This window comes from Chionomys nivalis, chromosome 9, assembly GCF_950005125.1.
Source record: "Chionomys nivalis chromosome 9, mChiNiv1.1, whole genome shotgun sequence".
NCBI classification, from domain to species: domain Eukaryota; kingdom Metazoa; phylum Chordata; class Mammalia; order Rodentia; family Cricetidae; genus Chionomys; species Chionomys nivalis.
In genome coordinates this window covers 52043473-52059109 of record NC_080094.1, presented here as the reverse complement: position 1 = coordinate 52059109, position 15637 = coordinate 52043473, and the positions used below count along the sequence as shown (strand labels likewise).

Below are 15637 nucleotides of genomic sequence, written 5' to 3'. Positions count from 1 at the left end.
AACTTTCACATCCGCCCCTTTACAAATTGAAGATGGTTATTAGGTCTTATATTAGGTCTTCTTTCCCATGTCTAGACGCGATGAGCTTTTTGGAACGAGAATAAAAATAAATTTCATAAGGTGTGGGCATCACGATTAACTTGACAGATAATTTATTTACACCTCAGCAGCCTGTCCCCTCCCCCCACAGTTTTATTTTAAAAAATGCAAACTCTTATTGGAAATTCATAAGACAGAGACCTGACACTGATAGGCAGCCAAGGTACGTGTTTATGCCCTAGTGTGGCTTTGCGTCTGTCAGATGTCAGTTCACACCGATTCTGAACTGTTTCTGCGGGAGGGACAGCGCGGGTTCTGGAAACTTTACGGAGACCCAGCCTTTTCACTTTCCCATAAGCCCTTTCGACCGTCAATCAGACGCTTGTCCTTTCATGGCGCATGCGCGCCGCCTGCATCCGGCAGCCGGGTGGAATTGCTGCCGGGCTTTCCCCGGCGTGCTTCTCCTAATCATGGCTCCGGACTCGGGGCCCTTTCCCGACGGGCAGTTTTTGAAGCTGCTGCCGGTGGATCCCCGGGACCGGGGCACCCAGCGCTGCCGCCTGGGGCCGGCCGCCTTCCGCAGCCTGGGCGCACGCTTGGGCTCGCCGTTGAGGATTACGTTGCCCGCCGGCGGCTGCTGCCTCTGCACGGCCTGGCCCCGGCGCGATGGGGCGGACGGCTTTGTGCAGCTGGACCCGCAGTGCGCGAGCCCCGGGACCGAGGCGGCAGCGGGGAAGATCAGTCTGGACAGCTTGCAGCCGGTGCCCTGTCCGCCCCTGCGGCGGGTCGCGGTGTGGCCGGTGCTGCGACCGCAGGCGGGAACCCCGAGCCCTGATGCGGTGCTGGAGGTAGCGCTCGAGCTGCTGCGCCACCGGCCGGTGTCGCGGGGACACGTGGTGGCCACCCCGCCGGGCATCCCCGGCCCCGTCGCCGCGCTGCACGTGCTGGGCGGGACGCCGGACCCTGAGCCCGCCGGCTTGGTCACTCCGCACACCCGCATCACGCTCAGCGACCAGCCGCCGCCCCAGGTCGAGCCACCGGAGGAGGTGGCCCTTGGGGGCCTGTCGGAGACGGCCGCCTCCCTGCGGGAGCTGCTCCGCCTGCCGCTGCGCTACCCGCTCGCCCTGGGCGCGCTTGGGCTGGCGGTGCCCCGCGGGGTGCTCCTGGCTGGACCCCCGGGAGTGGGCAAGACCCAGCTGGTGCGGGCGGTGGCCCGCGAAGCGGGCGCCGAGCTGCTGGCGGTGTGCGCCCCGGCGCTGCAGGGCGCCCGGCCCGGGGAGACCGAGGAGAACGTGCGGTGCGTCTTCCAGCGCGCTCGGGAACTGGCCAGCCGCGGGCCCAGCCTCCTCTTCCTGGACGAGGTGGATGCCCTGTGTCCCCGGAGAGGCGGCTCGCGGCGAGCCCCGGAGAGCCGGGTAGTGGCCCAGGTGCTGACGCTGCTGGACGGCATCCACGGGGACCGGGAGGTTGTGGTTGTGGGAGCCACCAACCGGCCAGATGAGTTAGACCCAGCGCTGCGCAGGCCCGGGCGGTTTGACAGAGAGGTAAATAGCCCGCTTTGGTTAAGAGCCCCTTGTCCCTCGAAGCTCACCTTTTTGGACAGCTGGGTCAGGCAGGGTTTGTGACTTGTGAGCCAGAGCCCGCGTATTCTAGAATCAGATCATTCTGGGCAGCGGGGTGGTCATTAGCTTTGTTTTGCTAATGTTTATGTTAAGTCTTAAGGTAGCTCAGCTTGTTGCAAGCATATTCAACTGAAACAGCTTTGGAATGAAAACCTAGTCACAGTAAGAGAAGGCAGGAAAGGCAAACAAAAACAGACATCAGCCCCTTAATATATTCATTCCGTGTCAAGGTACCAGCTTCCTGTTCTACAACTGACTTCCTGGGTTGTCAAGAAAGTTGAATATTCACAGCTGCCTTGTTTTACGAGTTTTGGTCTTCAAGTGTTTTTTTTTTTTTTTTTATTGCTAAGGAATAGTTAGAATAACTAGTAATTAAGCAATACGTGAATGTTGTGGTAGAACTCTGCAGAGAGGTAGCAATTGCATTCTTTTGCTTAACTCTTTTGAGGCCGTTAGTGGGTTTCTTCCTTGCACCATCTTTTTAAAGGCCCTTCTCCCAAAGAGCAAGGACCAGGATGATCTGGCCTATTGTTTGATCCTTGTCAGCCAGAACTTCATCAGTGAAATATATAATTTTCATTGATCAAATTCCCAGCCTCTGTTGGTCCATTAGACAATTAGTGTTTTCTTATATTCAGAGTCTAAGGAGTGCTAAAAAAAGTCATGATACAAGTTCCAGAATTATGTATTAGCAATTAAGAAAACACTGCAGACATACCCATAGGCCAGTCTGATTGAAAAAATTCCTCAGTTGAATTTTACTCTTACCAGATATGACGACAAAGAATAGTTATGAGAGTATCATTACAGAAGAGACCCTTGCCGGGCGGTGGTGGCACATGCCTTTAATCCTGGCACTCGGGAGGCAGATGGAGGCGGGCAGATTTGTGAGGATGCTTTTAAAGAAAGGATCTAAGTTGTATAGTTTTAATTTTTCTATCTTTTGCTTTACCTGTAGGTTGTCATTGGGGCTCCCACACTTAAACAAAGAGAGACAATTCTGCAAGTGATTACTTCCAAGATGCCTGTCTCCAGTCACATTGACTTAGGTCTCCTGGCAGAAATGACAGTTGGCTACGTTGGCGCTGACCTGACCGCGCTCTGTAGGGAGGCTGCCATGTGTGCCCTTCTTAAGAATGAGAAGGTAAGACGTGTTGACGTATGACCAGCTGTGTTCATCTTTCCTGTTAATACGACAGATTAATTTGGGGTTTAAGAAGTGGTAAGTACAGTACGCTCCTTGGCATGGTTGGCAGTTTCCACGGCTGCTTCTGTGTGTGTGTGTGTTGTATGTGAACGTATGTATATGAATTTATCTCACAGATTTGCATCTCAGTGCTGTATAAACATATGATCGAAGATGAAGAAATGGCCGAGTCTTCCAGGCAGTTTCTTCGGTGAATTTTCGTCACTGCTACAGGAACTCCCTAGTGCTAGAGCCAGACCAGCCAGGAACGATAATGCCCCTCAGGAGAATCTGACAGATTTTAATTGAAATTTTTTAAGCAGCCACCTGAGACTTAGAAAGGTGCAGAAGTAGGACTAAGCTTTTGTATAGCTTTCCCCCATGCTCCAGTCGTGACATCTGCTGCACTGCTTCTCATTTCTTTCTTTGTGTGCTTGAGTTTATATGTGCGTATGTCTTTCTAAAACATTTAGAAATAATCCACAGCCGTGATACCACAGCAAGAATTTCAGCCACCAGTGATTAACTCCAGCATTCGGTTTCTAGGATAAGATGGTATCTGTAAGATTTCTTCATTGCCAGAAGACTGTTTTTTTTTTCTTTGTTATTGATAAATGTCTATGGGAGAAATGAGGTTTTCTAATCCAAGAGAAATTGAATACTTGGAATTGTATTTTATTCAAGATTGTCACTGATTCTCAGTTTTGAATTTATAATTACTTTAAAAATATTTAGAATGATCTTAAATGTAATATTTTTAATATTATTAATTTAAAAACCAAGTCATTTAGTATCTGATAACTGGAGTCCCTAAACCTCTTCAGCAAACAATAATTTCAACAGCTGAGGATTCTGGGACATTTCAATGTCGTTCATAGCATCCTAAATTATTTTCTTTTTTTTTTTTTTTTAAATATTTATTTATTTATTATGTATACAATATTCTGTCTGTGTGTATGCCTGCAGGCCAGAAGAGGGCACCAGACCCCATTATAGATGGTTGTGAGCCACCATGTGGTTGCTGGGAATTGAACTCAGGACCTTTGGAAGAGCAGGCAATGCTCTTAATCTGAGCCATCTCTCCAGCCCCCCTAAATTATTTTCAACTAAATAATTTATATCTTTCCTAATTTTGCATTATTTTCATTCTAAGGTGGGAAGAAGTTAGATGCACTTCTGAGTCCCCATCTTAATGGATTTGGTACCAAACTGCCTAGAGTTTTAATGAGATCCTGTGTTTAGGTGTGAGAATGTATGTCCTTTGTGGGAAGGGGTGAGAGTTCCAAAGAGGAGAAGGGAGGTGCATTTAGATTTCCTCTGCTTTGAAGTTCTAGGCTTCATCTTAGGCTTCTCTGGCTTAGGTGGACCAGCCACTCTCTGCTGTTGAGGAGGGGTCTAGTCTCCATAGGTAATGGCTGAATTCAGAAACAACCCGGGGGAAGTGGAGGGAAGAAGGGGCAGAGACGTCTGGGAAGATCTGGCTCATCTCTCTTCTCCCACTAGGCAGGTGAGAGGCTCTGTACCAGGGCAGACAAGGAATCCATTAAAGTTTTTCTGAAATAGTCCAATTAAGGGATCAGGAACACAGTTTAATAAATTCAGAAGACAAAAGGATGTGTATGCCTGCAAGGACTCAGAGTCAGATGAAGTGGAGAGTGTACAGTGGTGAGGTGAGATCTTCAAATGCTAGTTGGTGATATCTAAAATTAATGAGTATTCCGTGCGCAGGATCTAAGACCGCAAGCCAGTAAAGCGAGGAAACAAAAGAGAAAACGATGGTTATGTGTTCCGTGAGTCTTTTCATCAACCATAGAACAAATGCTTATGAATGGCAAAATCAGCTGGCAAAAGTTTGTCAGAATGTGTCCCTGTCAAACACACGACCGAAACTCAACAGGAGAGCCAAGTATAAAGAAAGTGAACTTTGCCCAAAATATCACCTTAGATATGAAAGCTGCTAACATTTGATGTGAAGGCAAATTACTTAACAACAATATAGGTAAAATGGAAATGAACATAAGAAGCTTTTTTTCATTTAATTTATTTTAAATTTATTTTATTTTTTTTAATTTTACATACTAGTCCCAGTTCCCACTCCCTACCCTTCTCCCATCCCCTCTGCTTACCCCCACCCCATCCAAATAAGCCTTGAGCAAACAAAAATTGTGCTTCACTGGGATGATCAAGAAAATCGTAACTAATACCTAATGTTAGGGGAAGATGGCCTTTGAGTATAACGAAAAGAGCCAATAAGGGCGTGACTTGCTATTTGAACATTTGGAGATGGACAGATAAGTAAACTTGCAGACACAACTAGGGAAAGGACTTCGGGCCCATTGTTTTCATATGGAGAGAACGTTCAGAGACAGCTGAGAGCGGCAACCTGAGAGGAAAGATACAGACAGTAAAACACCAGGAAATATGATCAGTCTGCTTAGCTTCTCTAGAAGTCGCTTCCTGTTAGGTTTCTTTTTAACTTTTTATTTTTGAAATCATTCTAATTTTGCCAGAAAGTTCCAAAACAGTTACAGAGAATTTTAAACAGGCCCTTTATCCAGATCCATAATTTTTAACACATTGCTAAGTTAGTATTTTTTAAAATATTTATTTATTTATGTATTATATATACAATATTTTGTCTGCATGTATTCCTGCAGGCCAGAAGAGGGCACCAGACCTTATTACAGATGGTTGTGAGCCACCATGTGGTTGCTGGGAATTTAACTCAGGACCTTTGGAAGAGCAGGCAATGCTCTTAACCACTGAGCCACCTCTACAGCCCTGCTAAGTTAGTATTATCATACTCTCTTGTCCATCGTGTGTGTGTGTGTGTGTGTGTCTGTCTGTCTGTCTGTGCACTCACATTTGTGTATGAGCATGTTTTTTGTTTTATAGGGGCCACTTGAAGTTTTTGGTTTTTTTTTTTTTTTTAAATCTGAGATTTGTGACTTTGACATGAGTGATTTGGGTTATCTTGTAGAATGGTCAGATTCCAGGTATACATCCCTGATGGGAACAGTACATAGTCAGGATTGTCTCTTTACCATGTGGAGCATGAGACCCCTCAGCTGCTGCTCATTGGTGTTATGAACTGAATAGTGAACGGCTGCCGGGGCGGTGTCTGGTTCCTCCGTGGAGCTATAGTAGGAGGAGATGCTTTGAAGCGTGAAGATGTCCTCTCCTCAGTGTTCTTACTCGGAACAGCGTTATAGAAAGTTGCAAACACCAGTGTGTTTCTAATTGTTATTTCCTCTATTACACTCTCATTTGAAGAAATTTAATCAACACAATGTTGAGTATCATTTCTTCCTGTCACATCCTGGCAGACTTAAAAGTTTGTTAGTCTCCTGGGGAAAACAGCTTCCTGTAGTCAGAGGGGCAGGAGTGGCTGTGGCTTCCTGAGAGGACAGTCCCTTAACTGTTGTAGCTGTCTGAATTTAGGCCCGGGACCTTGTGAGCTCAGCACTTCCACTTTGAGGAGATGATTGTCTGAGATGCTTGGTAATTAGATTTATACATTCAAAAGAGATTTTTTTTTCTTTAGGTTGTTATGTGTGTATGCTATAGCAAAACCCTGCCTAATTTTTGGCTTGATTTTTCTCTTGGGGTTTCTTCAGAACCAGGACAGTCCTCAGATTGACGAAACAGACTTTCTTGACGCTTTGAAAAAGATTCAGCCCTCATCATTTCGAAGTTCTATTGGGCTGATGGACATCAAGCCTGTTGGCTGGGAACAGATAGGGGGACTTGACGATGTGAAGCTGAAGTTAAAGCAGGTAACGGTTATTAATCAGCCTGTCTGGCTGAGTCCCCTGGCAGCATTCTGTGTCTAATGGAAATGACGCAATCAGATGCACTTGCCATCTTACCCGAATTCCTGCCTACAGATGTAGACATCAAATCTGGTTTCTGTGTTTCCCCATCTTAACCCTCTCTAAAAACTTTTGCTTTGAGGAGTTCATTCTCATCTAGAACACAGGTCGGCAGAGCTCTCGTGACAAGCTGGGTAGTAAATGCTTTAACTTTTGAGACATGCAGGCTGTCAGTCATTCCTTTGCCACTGTAGTTCGAGCCCGTAAACGAGAACGTCTGGCCTGTGTTTCCATTGTTCTGCATCTGTGGATACAACCAGCTGTCCAAACTACTGTCTGCCCTGACCAGATCCAACATTTGTTCTTGTTATTTTTCCCTAAAGAATGTAGAATGCCAACTATGTACATGGTATTTACATTATTATGAGTGATGAGACAATTTACAGAAAATAGATGCAGGTTATGTGCAGATACTGTGTTATTCCTCCTGGGGGCTGGGCCTTGAAGCTGTGGGGAGCCTTTCCCATGGGCTTGTCTCATTTCACAGTCCCAAAATTCATGCCTGAAAGACATCAGCCATGCCCCTTTGTTGTGTTCTGTTAGCCTGGCTGTGGCACTTCCTGCCTTTCTGGGCTCTCTTCTCCCTTCCCTGAGATATTGGTGCTCTGAGAGACTCATGGACAGCTTTTTTTAAAATTACTTTTATTTTATGCCTATTTGTATTTTGTCTGCATGTGTATGTGGTTACCACATACAGACCAGGGTGTATGCCCTGGTTTTGGAGAGCCAAACCTAGGAAGGTCCTTTGCAAGAGCAACATGTGCTCTTGACCACTGAGCCGTCTCTAGCCCTAGACATCCTTTCTACAGTACAAGGTGATGGTCACGGTGTCTAAGACCGTTTTTGCTGTTACTTGAAAAGTCTTGAATAGACTTTTCCTAAGGTCATCAGGACTGGTTAGCTATCTGTCTGCTAGATAACCACAGGGATGCAATGTGACATGTCCATGGTCCAGTTAATGTCAGGTGTAGGGCACATGGCTTTAATCCCAGCACTCGGGAGACAGAGGCAGTTGAATTTCTGAGTTCAAGACAGCCAGTGCTACATAGTGAGACTCCGTCTTGAAAAAACACTACCTCCACACCTAAGATTCCCTGTCCAAGTGGCTGCAGTCAGCCAGCAAGCAGTTCCCTGTCAGATGTACGGTGCAGAACTTTGTGAAATGCAGTTCCTCATCTTTCAGTGACTAGTCTGTCTTGCTGTCTTTATTGCCTGCGGTACATCCAGCCTTTTGAATTTTTGTGGCCTAAATCATTGCAAGAGATTTCTGACCTGACTGATCTCCCTGTCTCAGTGTCCTTCCCTTCTAGAACACTCCACATATCTCTGCATTGTCAGTTGGAGCTTGCAGGGCCCACTGTGGTCCACCCCCACTTGACCTCCATTGCTTCTGCTCACTGCTAGGACAGTCAGTTCGATGGCTGCATGCACTTCTGTTTGTAGTATCCCTTCTCCTTGGGGTGCCTGTTTTGGCCTAGTTAGTTTAAAAGTCTGTCTCCCTTGGAACAAAGCTCTCACCTGCCACCCTTCTTCCTTGAGGTCACTGTTGGTCCTGCCACCTCACCAGCACTAAGTTGGACACTCACCAGTAGTAAGGTTCACATCTAACTTTCATAGGCGTGAGTCTCCGAGTCTGTAAAATGATCGTAAAGCAATTTCCCTTCGAGTGTATAGGACCTCTTCACTGTTCAGTAACATTTACTGTGTGCCTGCTGTAGGCAAGTGTTACTCTGGGTCTTGAGGATTGACACGTGAACTCTGCTGATTCTGTAGCGGGAACAGAGTGACCAACCCAACATGGGAGAATAGTAATCAACTCTAAATGTTCTAAGTAGAGTGGAAGGCAGTACAGGCTGTGGCTGGGAGAAAGGGTGCTTTTCTGCTCCGGGTCCTTGGGGAAGACTTCTCCAAGCAGGTAATTTGAGGTAAGGTTGGAGAGATAGAGACTGGCCACATGAGAGTGGAGAGATGCTCTGCAGTTAAGAGCGCTTGTTGCTCTTACAAAGGACCAGATTCAGGTCCCAGCACCCGTATGGTGACTCACAACCATCATAACTCCAGTTCTAGGGGATCCAGTGACTTCTGACCTCTGCAGGGACCGGGCATGCACATGATACACAGACATATATATGCAGACCCAGACAACACAAATTTAAAGATAATTAAAAGTTTAAAGAGAAAAGCCACAGAGAACGGTTGGGAGAATGTTCAGGCGTAGCTTGGTACCCCAAGTGAAAGCCATTGGGTGCAGATAGAACCAAGTAGTAGGGACCTGGGTTCTTGGGCTGCTGAGGATAGGAGGCTATGCCCGATGAGGGGAGGGATTTGGGAAGTGCCCGGTATACTAACATCTCCGTCTCTCTGCCTGTTGACAGTGTGTTGAGTGGCCTCTGAAGTTCCCTCAGGAGTTTGCTAGGATGGGTCTGAAACAGCCAACCGGCCTTCTCCTCTATGGCCCCCCTGGATGTGCTAAGACCACTCTGGTGAGGGCCCTGGCCACAAGTTGCCGCTGCTCTTTCGTGTCAGTGACCGGAGCCGACCTCTTTTCACCTTACGTTGGAGATTCGGAGAAAGTCTTGTCTCAGGTTCGTTTGTTTTTAAGTATTGTCTTTTCCCCAGTTGTAAAAGTTATACATGCTTAAGTTTAGAATAAGAGTCCTCTTCCCCATAGTTCTTCCATCTACTGCTACTGTTTCATGAATTTCTTCTCTCTGGTTTTGAATAATGTTGAGGTGAGTTTTTATCAATCTGCAATTTTATCTTTTTTAAACTTTATTTTTAGTTTTTAAAAATCATTGCATATGTGTGTGCCCATGTGTGGCATGTGCACTTGTGTGCAGGTGCTCACATAGGCCAGAGAGGATGCTAGAGTCCCTGGAACTGGAGTTGCAGGGAATTATGAGTCACCCGGTGTGGGTACGTACTAGCCCCTGAGCCATTTCTCTTGGTTTTTAAAGTTAAATATTTGTTATCAGGTAGGTGTGGTGGCATATGCCTTTAATTCTAGTGCTCAGGATAGATTTCTGTGAGTTCCAGGCCAGCCTGGGCTACATAATGAAATCCTGTTTTAAAAGGAAAGAGCTTTATCACTTCCGTGTTAAATATCTTTAAAGAAGACAACTTTTTAATGACTATCACTGACTTTTTTATTTACTAATTTCCCAGTCTTTAAGTACATAGAGTCTTCATTTTTCTGTTTTGATGTTTGCAGATAGCAAAGTGAAAAGAGTCACCGGGATGGCGTGTGACGTTATGTTTTTTTTCCCTCACTAAGGTATTTCGGCAAGCAAGAGCCAATACTCCAGCGCTTGTGTTTTTGGATGAAATTGACTCAGTCTTGGGGTCTCGCTCAGTCGGCACCTTGGGATGTGATGCTCGGGAGCGAGTTCTTTCAGTTCTGCTGAATGAACTCGATGGTGTGGGAGTTAGGACGGTAGAGAGAAGAGGGAGTAAATCAGACCACCAGGGTAAATACCAGGAGCTGGGGCTCTTCTTTAGCCAGAATGCACCATAATCCCAGGCCAGAATTAGGTAGCATTTCCACACGACTGCATTTCCCAGGCTGGATCCATCTTCTGGAGGGTTATATGATGGCACTGACTTCTTGGGGCTTTTATAGGACTGATAAAAATTGTGATTTGGGTAGAATAAGTGAAAAAGTCTTATAATTATCTTAGATGTGAATTTTATTTTCCAAAGATTGAGAAATATATCTTACTTAACGGAGAAGGAAATTTGTTCTCGCGAATTGAAAATATACTTCTTCAATTACAAAACAAACTAGTACTTGAGTAACTTCAGTAGTTGAAAGCGAGTGAAGTTAGTGAGTCCTCTGCCTTTGTGAGCCTCTGCTTCAGACAGAGTGGTTTCTTGTCCTGAGTGGGTAATATCTGATTTATTATAATCATATTCCTGTTTGTTTCCCATTTTTAAGTTATTCCACAGAGGGAGCATCTTAACCACTCAGTAGGAATAAAGCACACTGTAATTAGAAGGGGCCCACGATAACATGATCTCATGATGCAGGGGTTCCTTGTACAGCTTCCCATTAGCATGCTGGGAAACTTGCTGCTTTGAGGGGTAAACACTGGAGGACCGCTTGGATTATCCAACTCAATGAATGGTTTTGGTTTTAGGCCTTGCCTTGTCTTGCTTTTAACTGTTTCTTCTTGGGATTGTATGTAGGTCAGTGATAGAATGATTGCCTGGCCTGACCAAACCCTGAGTGCTATCCCACCACTATGCAAAACCAGGGGTGCTGGTTCGTGCTGGGAAACCCAGCACTTGGGAGGTGTGAGCAGGGGAGCAGAAGTTTAAGGTCCCTTTGTTGGGTAGAGAGTTTTGGGGTAGCCAGGGGTCTATGAGATCCCACTTCAAACGGAAACACATGTTGCTTCTCATCCAAGGTCTGCATAACTGCAGCTCAGGTTGATCATTTCTGCCTCTGGGAAAAAAAAAAGATGAAATTTCCATCTTTGGGGATACAGAAAGCTAGACCTTCCAGAACTGTCATGGCCCCCGTTAGCCATGCAGTCTGCCTTTGTAAGCGGTCTGTTTATAGTTGTCGTCCATTGGGGGCCTGAGTGGATTTGGGCACCAGGCAGGTGTCCTTCCATCTGGCCCTTTGTCAGTTCTCGCTCAGAGAAACACCTGTCGGGACTACTGTCCATTCAGACACACAGGTAGCTCTTTGATTAAGGAGTTGTTTGTGGTACCAAGAAGGTGACTGGGATGGCGAGTAAGCATCCTGGCTCTGAGGAGAGGTTGTCCCTGTTGAAACAGCACTTTGTCATGTGTGACTTACTTGAAAGGGTTTTAATGAGTAGCAGTTTGTTGACATGATTCTGTGTTATATGCTTTCCCTCAGAATACCAAGAGATTCTTCATCGGAATGTCATGATCGTTGTGGCAACCAATAGGCCTGACGTCTTAGATGAGGCCTTGCTGCGGCCTGGAAGACTGGATAAGATGATCTATGTACCCCCTCCTGATCAGGAGGTAATGGCTGATGTTTCCTCTGCACTCAGCAGCGCACCCATGTCTGCCTGAGTTCCAGATGGGCACAGGCCAGCCTCGTGCTCTCTCGATTGGTGTCTGTCCGTGCCTTCAGGGAAGCATGCCTGGAAGTGACTGTTGTCTCAGCAGTGCGGAAGGCACTGGATGCTGTCGTGCAGTGGGATGGAGGAGGCGCTGAAGGCTCTGGCAGTGTTTGGGGCTGCAGGGACTGCAGTGTGTTCAGTCAGGAAATCCTTCACTCTCAGATGCACAGAGCTACGGCAGATGGTGAAGGGCTCCAAGAATTAATTTTTCCTTCCTTGGGCTTTTATCAAGTCTTAAAGAGATTTTTTTTTAAAGTAATGTCTGATGCTTCTAAATGTATCTGATAATTCATGTGTTTGTTTCTAAGACTGTTCTGATAGTGGTATTTGTTCCCAAAAGACAGTCATCTTGTCTCATAAGAAGAAATGGTTATGATTGGCTACTTCAAGCATAATTAAGAAACTACTTTTCACCATTACTGTGTGGACCATTGATGACGCAATCTCTCTCTTTCAAAAGCAAGAATGATTTTAATTATGAACCCCCCCACATTACACACACCACACACACACAAATATACTACACATAGACACCATACACACAAATATATACATTATCCACATACACCACACATACACAAATACACACTATACACAAATATATACACTGCACACACCACACCACACACAAATACACACACTGCACATATACACCACACACACACACTTTGTAATATGATAAAAAATTTGAACTTAAAATGTTTAATGTATCCGTGTTGAACATGAATGTTAAGGATTGTAAACATTTTGTCTTTGGTTTTGTTCCAGGGCAGGCTTTCTATTTTAAAAGTCTGTACAAACAGCATGCCAATAGGACCTGATGTTTCTTTAGAAAAGCTAGCGGCAGAAACGGGTTTTTTCTCTGGAGCTGATCTTAGAAACCTATGCAAAGAGGTAAGTTTGTGCTGTTTTGTTTTGAGGCAGAGGGTCACTGTAGGTTTTCCTTTCTCTGTAAACTTTACTAAATATAAAATTCAGAAGAACACATATATCTTAAGTATATAGTAGTGAGTGATTGTGAAGTGACCATATTTTTAGAATCTTCCTTGGCCCCTTCCTACCTCTGTCCCCCATTGCTCCACAAAGATCACCTCACTGCCCACTTCTACACTGGAGACCCAACACTGCCCCCTCCTGCCCTAAGTCACCTCATAGCTTTTGAACTTTGAGTTTCTACACTCTGCCATGAAGTCTGTCTGTGGTAAGAGTTTGGAATTACATCTTTCATACATGTACATGGCTACAAGGAGACTTGCTGGGCCATAAAACATGTCATCTTTTCTTTTATGAGCAGTGCTGTGTAAACTTTCCTACGTTCAGGTTAACTTTCCTCTCATCTTAAACTATATGTGGACTCGGAGTGTATGTTATTCTGCAGTTTGCCCATTTATGGCTAGATTTTTAACGTACAAAAAATTGGTCAGCAGGGCTTTGGTGGTGCACGTCTTTAATCCCAGCACTCGGGAGGCAGAGGCAGGCGATTCTCTCTTGAGTTTGAGGTCACTGTGATCTACAAGAGCTAGTTCCAGGACAGGCTCCAAAGCTACAGAGAAACCCTGTCTCGAAAAACCGAAACCAAAACAAAACTGTGATCTAAGGTGGATTTTTAGGCACCTTAACTTCTAGCTTAATGTTTGTGATGACATTGAACTCCTCTGATGTAAGGCCAAAGGTTTATAGCCAGACTGCAGTGTTGATGTTAGTGTTAGTTTCTAAATGAAGCAAATTAACTCTTCTCTCTTGCTTGTCTCTGTCATCAGGCTGCCTTGTTTGCTCTGCAAGAGAACGGACTGGAAGCAACCTCAGTGAAACAAGAGCACTTCAGGGAATCACTTAGGACTGTGAAGCCGTCCTTGAGTCGGGAAAGCTTGACAGCGTATGAAAACTTATTTAAGAAAGGACTTTCTGCCTTGGAAGATAATTAAATTTTTATTTTATTCAGTTTTTCACTTTCTTATGGTTTGCAACTTCACACTTTCCTAGGAGAGAGAGACTTAGAGAGAGAGGCTGAGAAACTTGCTCTGGTAAACACCATCTTACTTCTAGAAGGTATATTAAAACACTAATAAAAAGTGTGTGTGTGTGTGATTTTTTTGGTCGCTTTTTGTGGCTCTGACATGGTGTCACATTTACAGGAAAGTTGCGGGACTGGAACGGAGGACTTCAGTGTTCTCCAGCCCAGATTGTTCCGTTTAGCATTTTGTCATTGTTTTCTGTCCTTTCTCCACACACAGTTTTCTGAACAGTTGGCGACTGGAATACAGTCATGCCCTAGAGCCTTAGTTGTTGACCCTAGCATGAAGAATACCTGGAAGTCCTAGAATCAGCACCCACATGACAGCTCACAACTATCCGTTATTCCTGTCGAGGGGTGTGACACCCTCACACAGACATATGCAGGCAAAACATTGATGTATATAAAATACAAATTATTTAAAAAATTTTTTTGAAGCTAGCGGGTTTGCTGCTTAAGTTTACATTCCATGGGAGAGAGCCCAACAACCATGACTGGATGTGTCAGTCAGGTTGTCCTAGCTAGAGAAGGCTCTAAGAGTGTCTAGCATTGAGAGTTGGGGAGACAAAGCCTCCTCAAAGAATTAGCAAGGACATAGTGTCCTGATGGGAACTCGGGGGCCTGACCAAGTTTGGAATGTGAAGGATGGTAGTCATACCTGCTTCACATCCTGGTCTCCCAGGCAGCAGTGGCCTGGTGCCCCACCTGGGTGCCAGTGGTCAGTGTTTGTGAAGTGGGAAATCTTATTAGGGAAAGTGTATTCTGAAGAACTGGGTGGTGAAAAATTCTAGATGGTTCTGTCCACAGCACTCAGAAAAAAAGACCAAAAGATATGAATTGTTAGCATATACTTATTTTTGTAATGATATTTATTGAGCAGGTAATTTAATATTTAAATTGCTGCATTTACCTTAGTAAGTGAGATTGGGGGTTAAATACAAACTACCTTGAATTGCTGTAATTCCTTGAACCCAAGAGAAAAACAAAGCAAATAACCCCACCCCTGCGTCTTTCAGAATTCAGCATACCTGGGCATTCATGCGAAAGATCAAAAGTGTGGCTTCCTGAATCTGTCATTGCTACAAGTAGACATGAGTGTATTTTAAAGGTTGTATGAGCACATTCTATGTGTAGATACATATTCCAGTCTCTTTAACATTTTATTCTAAAAACTTGGAAACAAAAAATAGAACCATGTAACGACTTCACTGAATGATCAGTACTATGTTGAATTTGCTAGCTATTGTGACCAGAGCAGTTATGAACTTGGATGGGCACGTGTCTCTGTGGTAGGAAATACACTCTTGGAAAGATGCCCGGAAGTGTACTGGAAAGTGCTGTGTAGGCTGCTGGGGTGGGCAGGGGAGTGGGGGAGTCATCAATGGCCTTGCCCAGCTGAAAATTACAGTAGTGGCCAATGTGTGAGACCAGCCTGGGCTATGCTGTAGCCCATGGGTGCAGTAGTGGCATAGATCCTACGGGGTTAACCAACCATTAAAAAGTTTGGATTGAAGAAATTCTGGTTAGATCCACTCCACAGAAGGAAACCCATGTCTGTTACTCTAAATTTGCCTGAGAGCCTGTAATTGGGAAGTCCAGAGGCCCTAGGGATGAGCCTGCTATGATTTCTATGATTAGTAGACATAGCATCAGTGCCCTTAAATCCGTCTCTCTCCTGGTAAATGGGTGCAGCTCTCAGACACAGGAGAGTTTTTATTGTGCAGTGGACACTATAAGGGCAGGAACCCGGAACTGATTAAAATGCAGAGGCCAAGTCGTCAGTTGAGTACCAAATGGGACATCTC

The 15637-nt window shown here is 45.1% G+C and overlaps 1 protein-coding gene across 1 annotated transcript; it reads left to right on the top strand.

Annotated features, from left to right (window-relative positions):
- The first annotated feature begins 444 nt into the window (after positions 1 to 444).
- Afg2b (AFG2 AAA ATPase homolog B) lies at positions 445 to 13884 on the top strand. Its single transcript, XM_057781795.1, has 8 exons — positions 445 to 1583; positions 2620 to 2805; positions 6465 to 6623; positions 9095 to 9304; positions 9994 to 10186; positions 11587 to 11717; positions 12587 to 12712; positions 13579 to 13884. The coding sequence occupies exons 1-8, from the start codon at positions 510 to 512 to the stop codon at positions 13741 to 13743; spliced, it is 2244 nt and encodes a 747-aa protein (XP_057637778.1). The 5' UTR covers positions 445 to 509; the 3' UTR covers positions 13744 to 13884.
- Positions 13885 to 15637: the final 1753 nt, after the last annotated feature.

What these genes read in the sequence shown, in the direction of transcription:
- Afg2b (XM_057781795.1), top strand. Translation starts at nt 510, where the DNA reads ATGGCTCCGGACTCGGGGCCCTTTCCCGACGGGCAGTTTTTGAAGCTG. An exon ending in TGAAGCTGAAGTTAAAGCAG is followed by an intron (nt 6,624 to 9,094) that starts GTAACGGTTATT and finishes GCCTGTTGACAG; the next exon opens with TGTGTTGAGTGGCCTCTGAA. An exon ending in CGGAGAAAGTCTTGTCTCAG is followed by an intron (nt 9,305 to 9,993) that starts GTTCGTTTGTTT and finishes TCCCTCACTAAG; the next exon opens with GTATTTCGGCAAGCAAGAGC.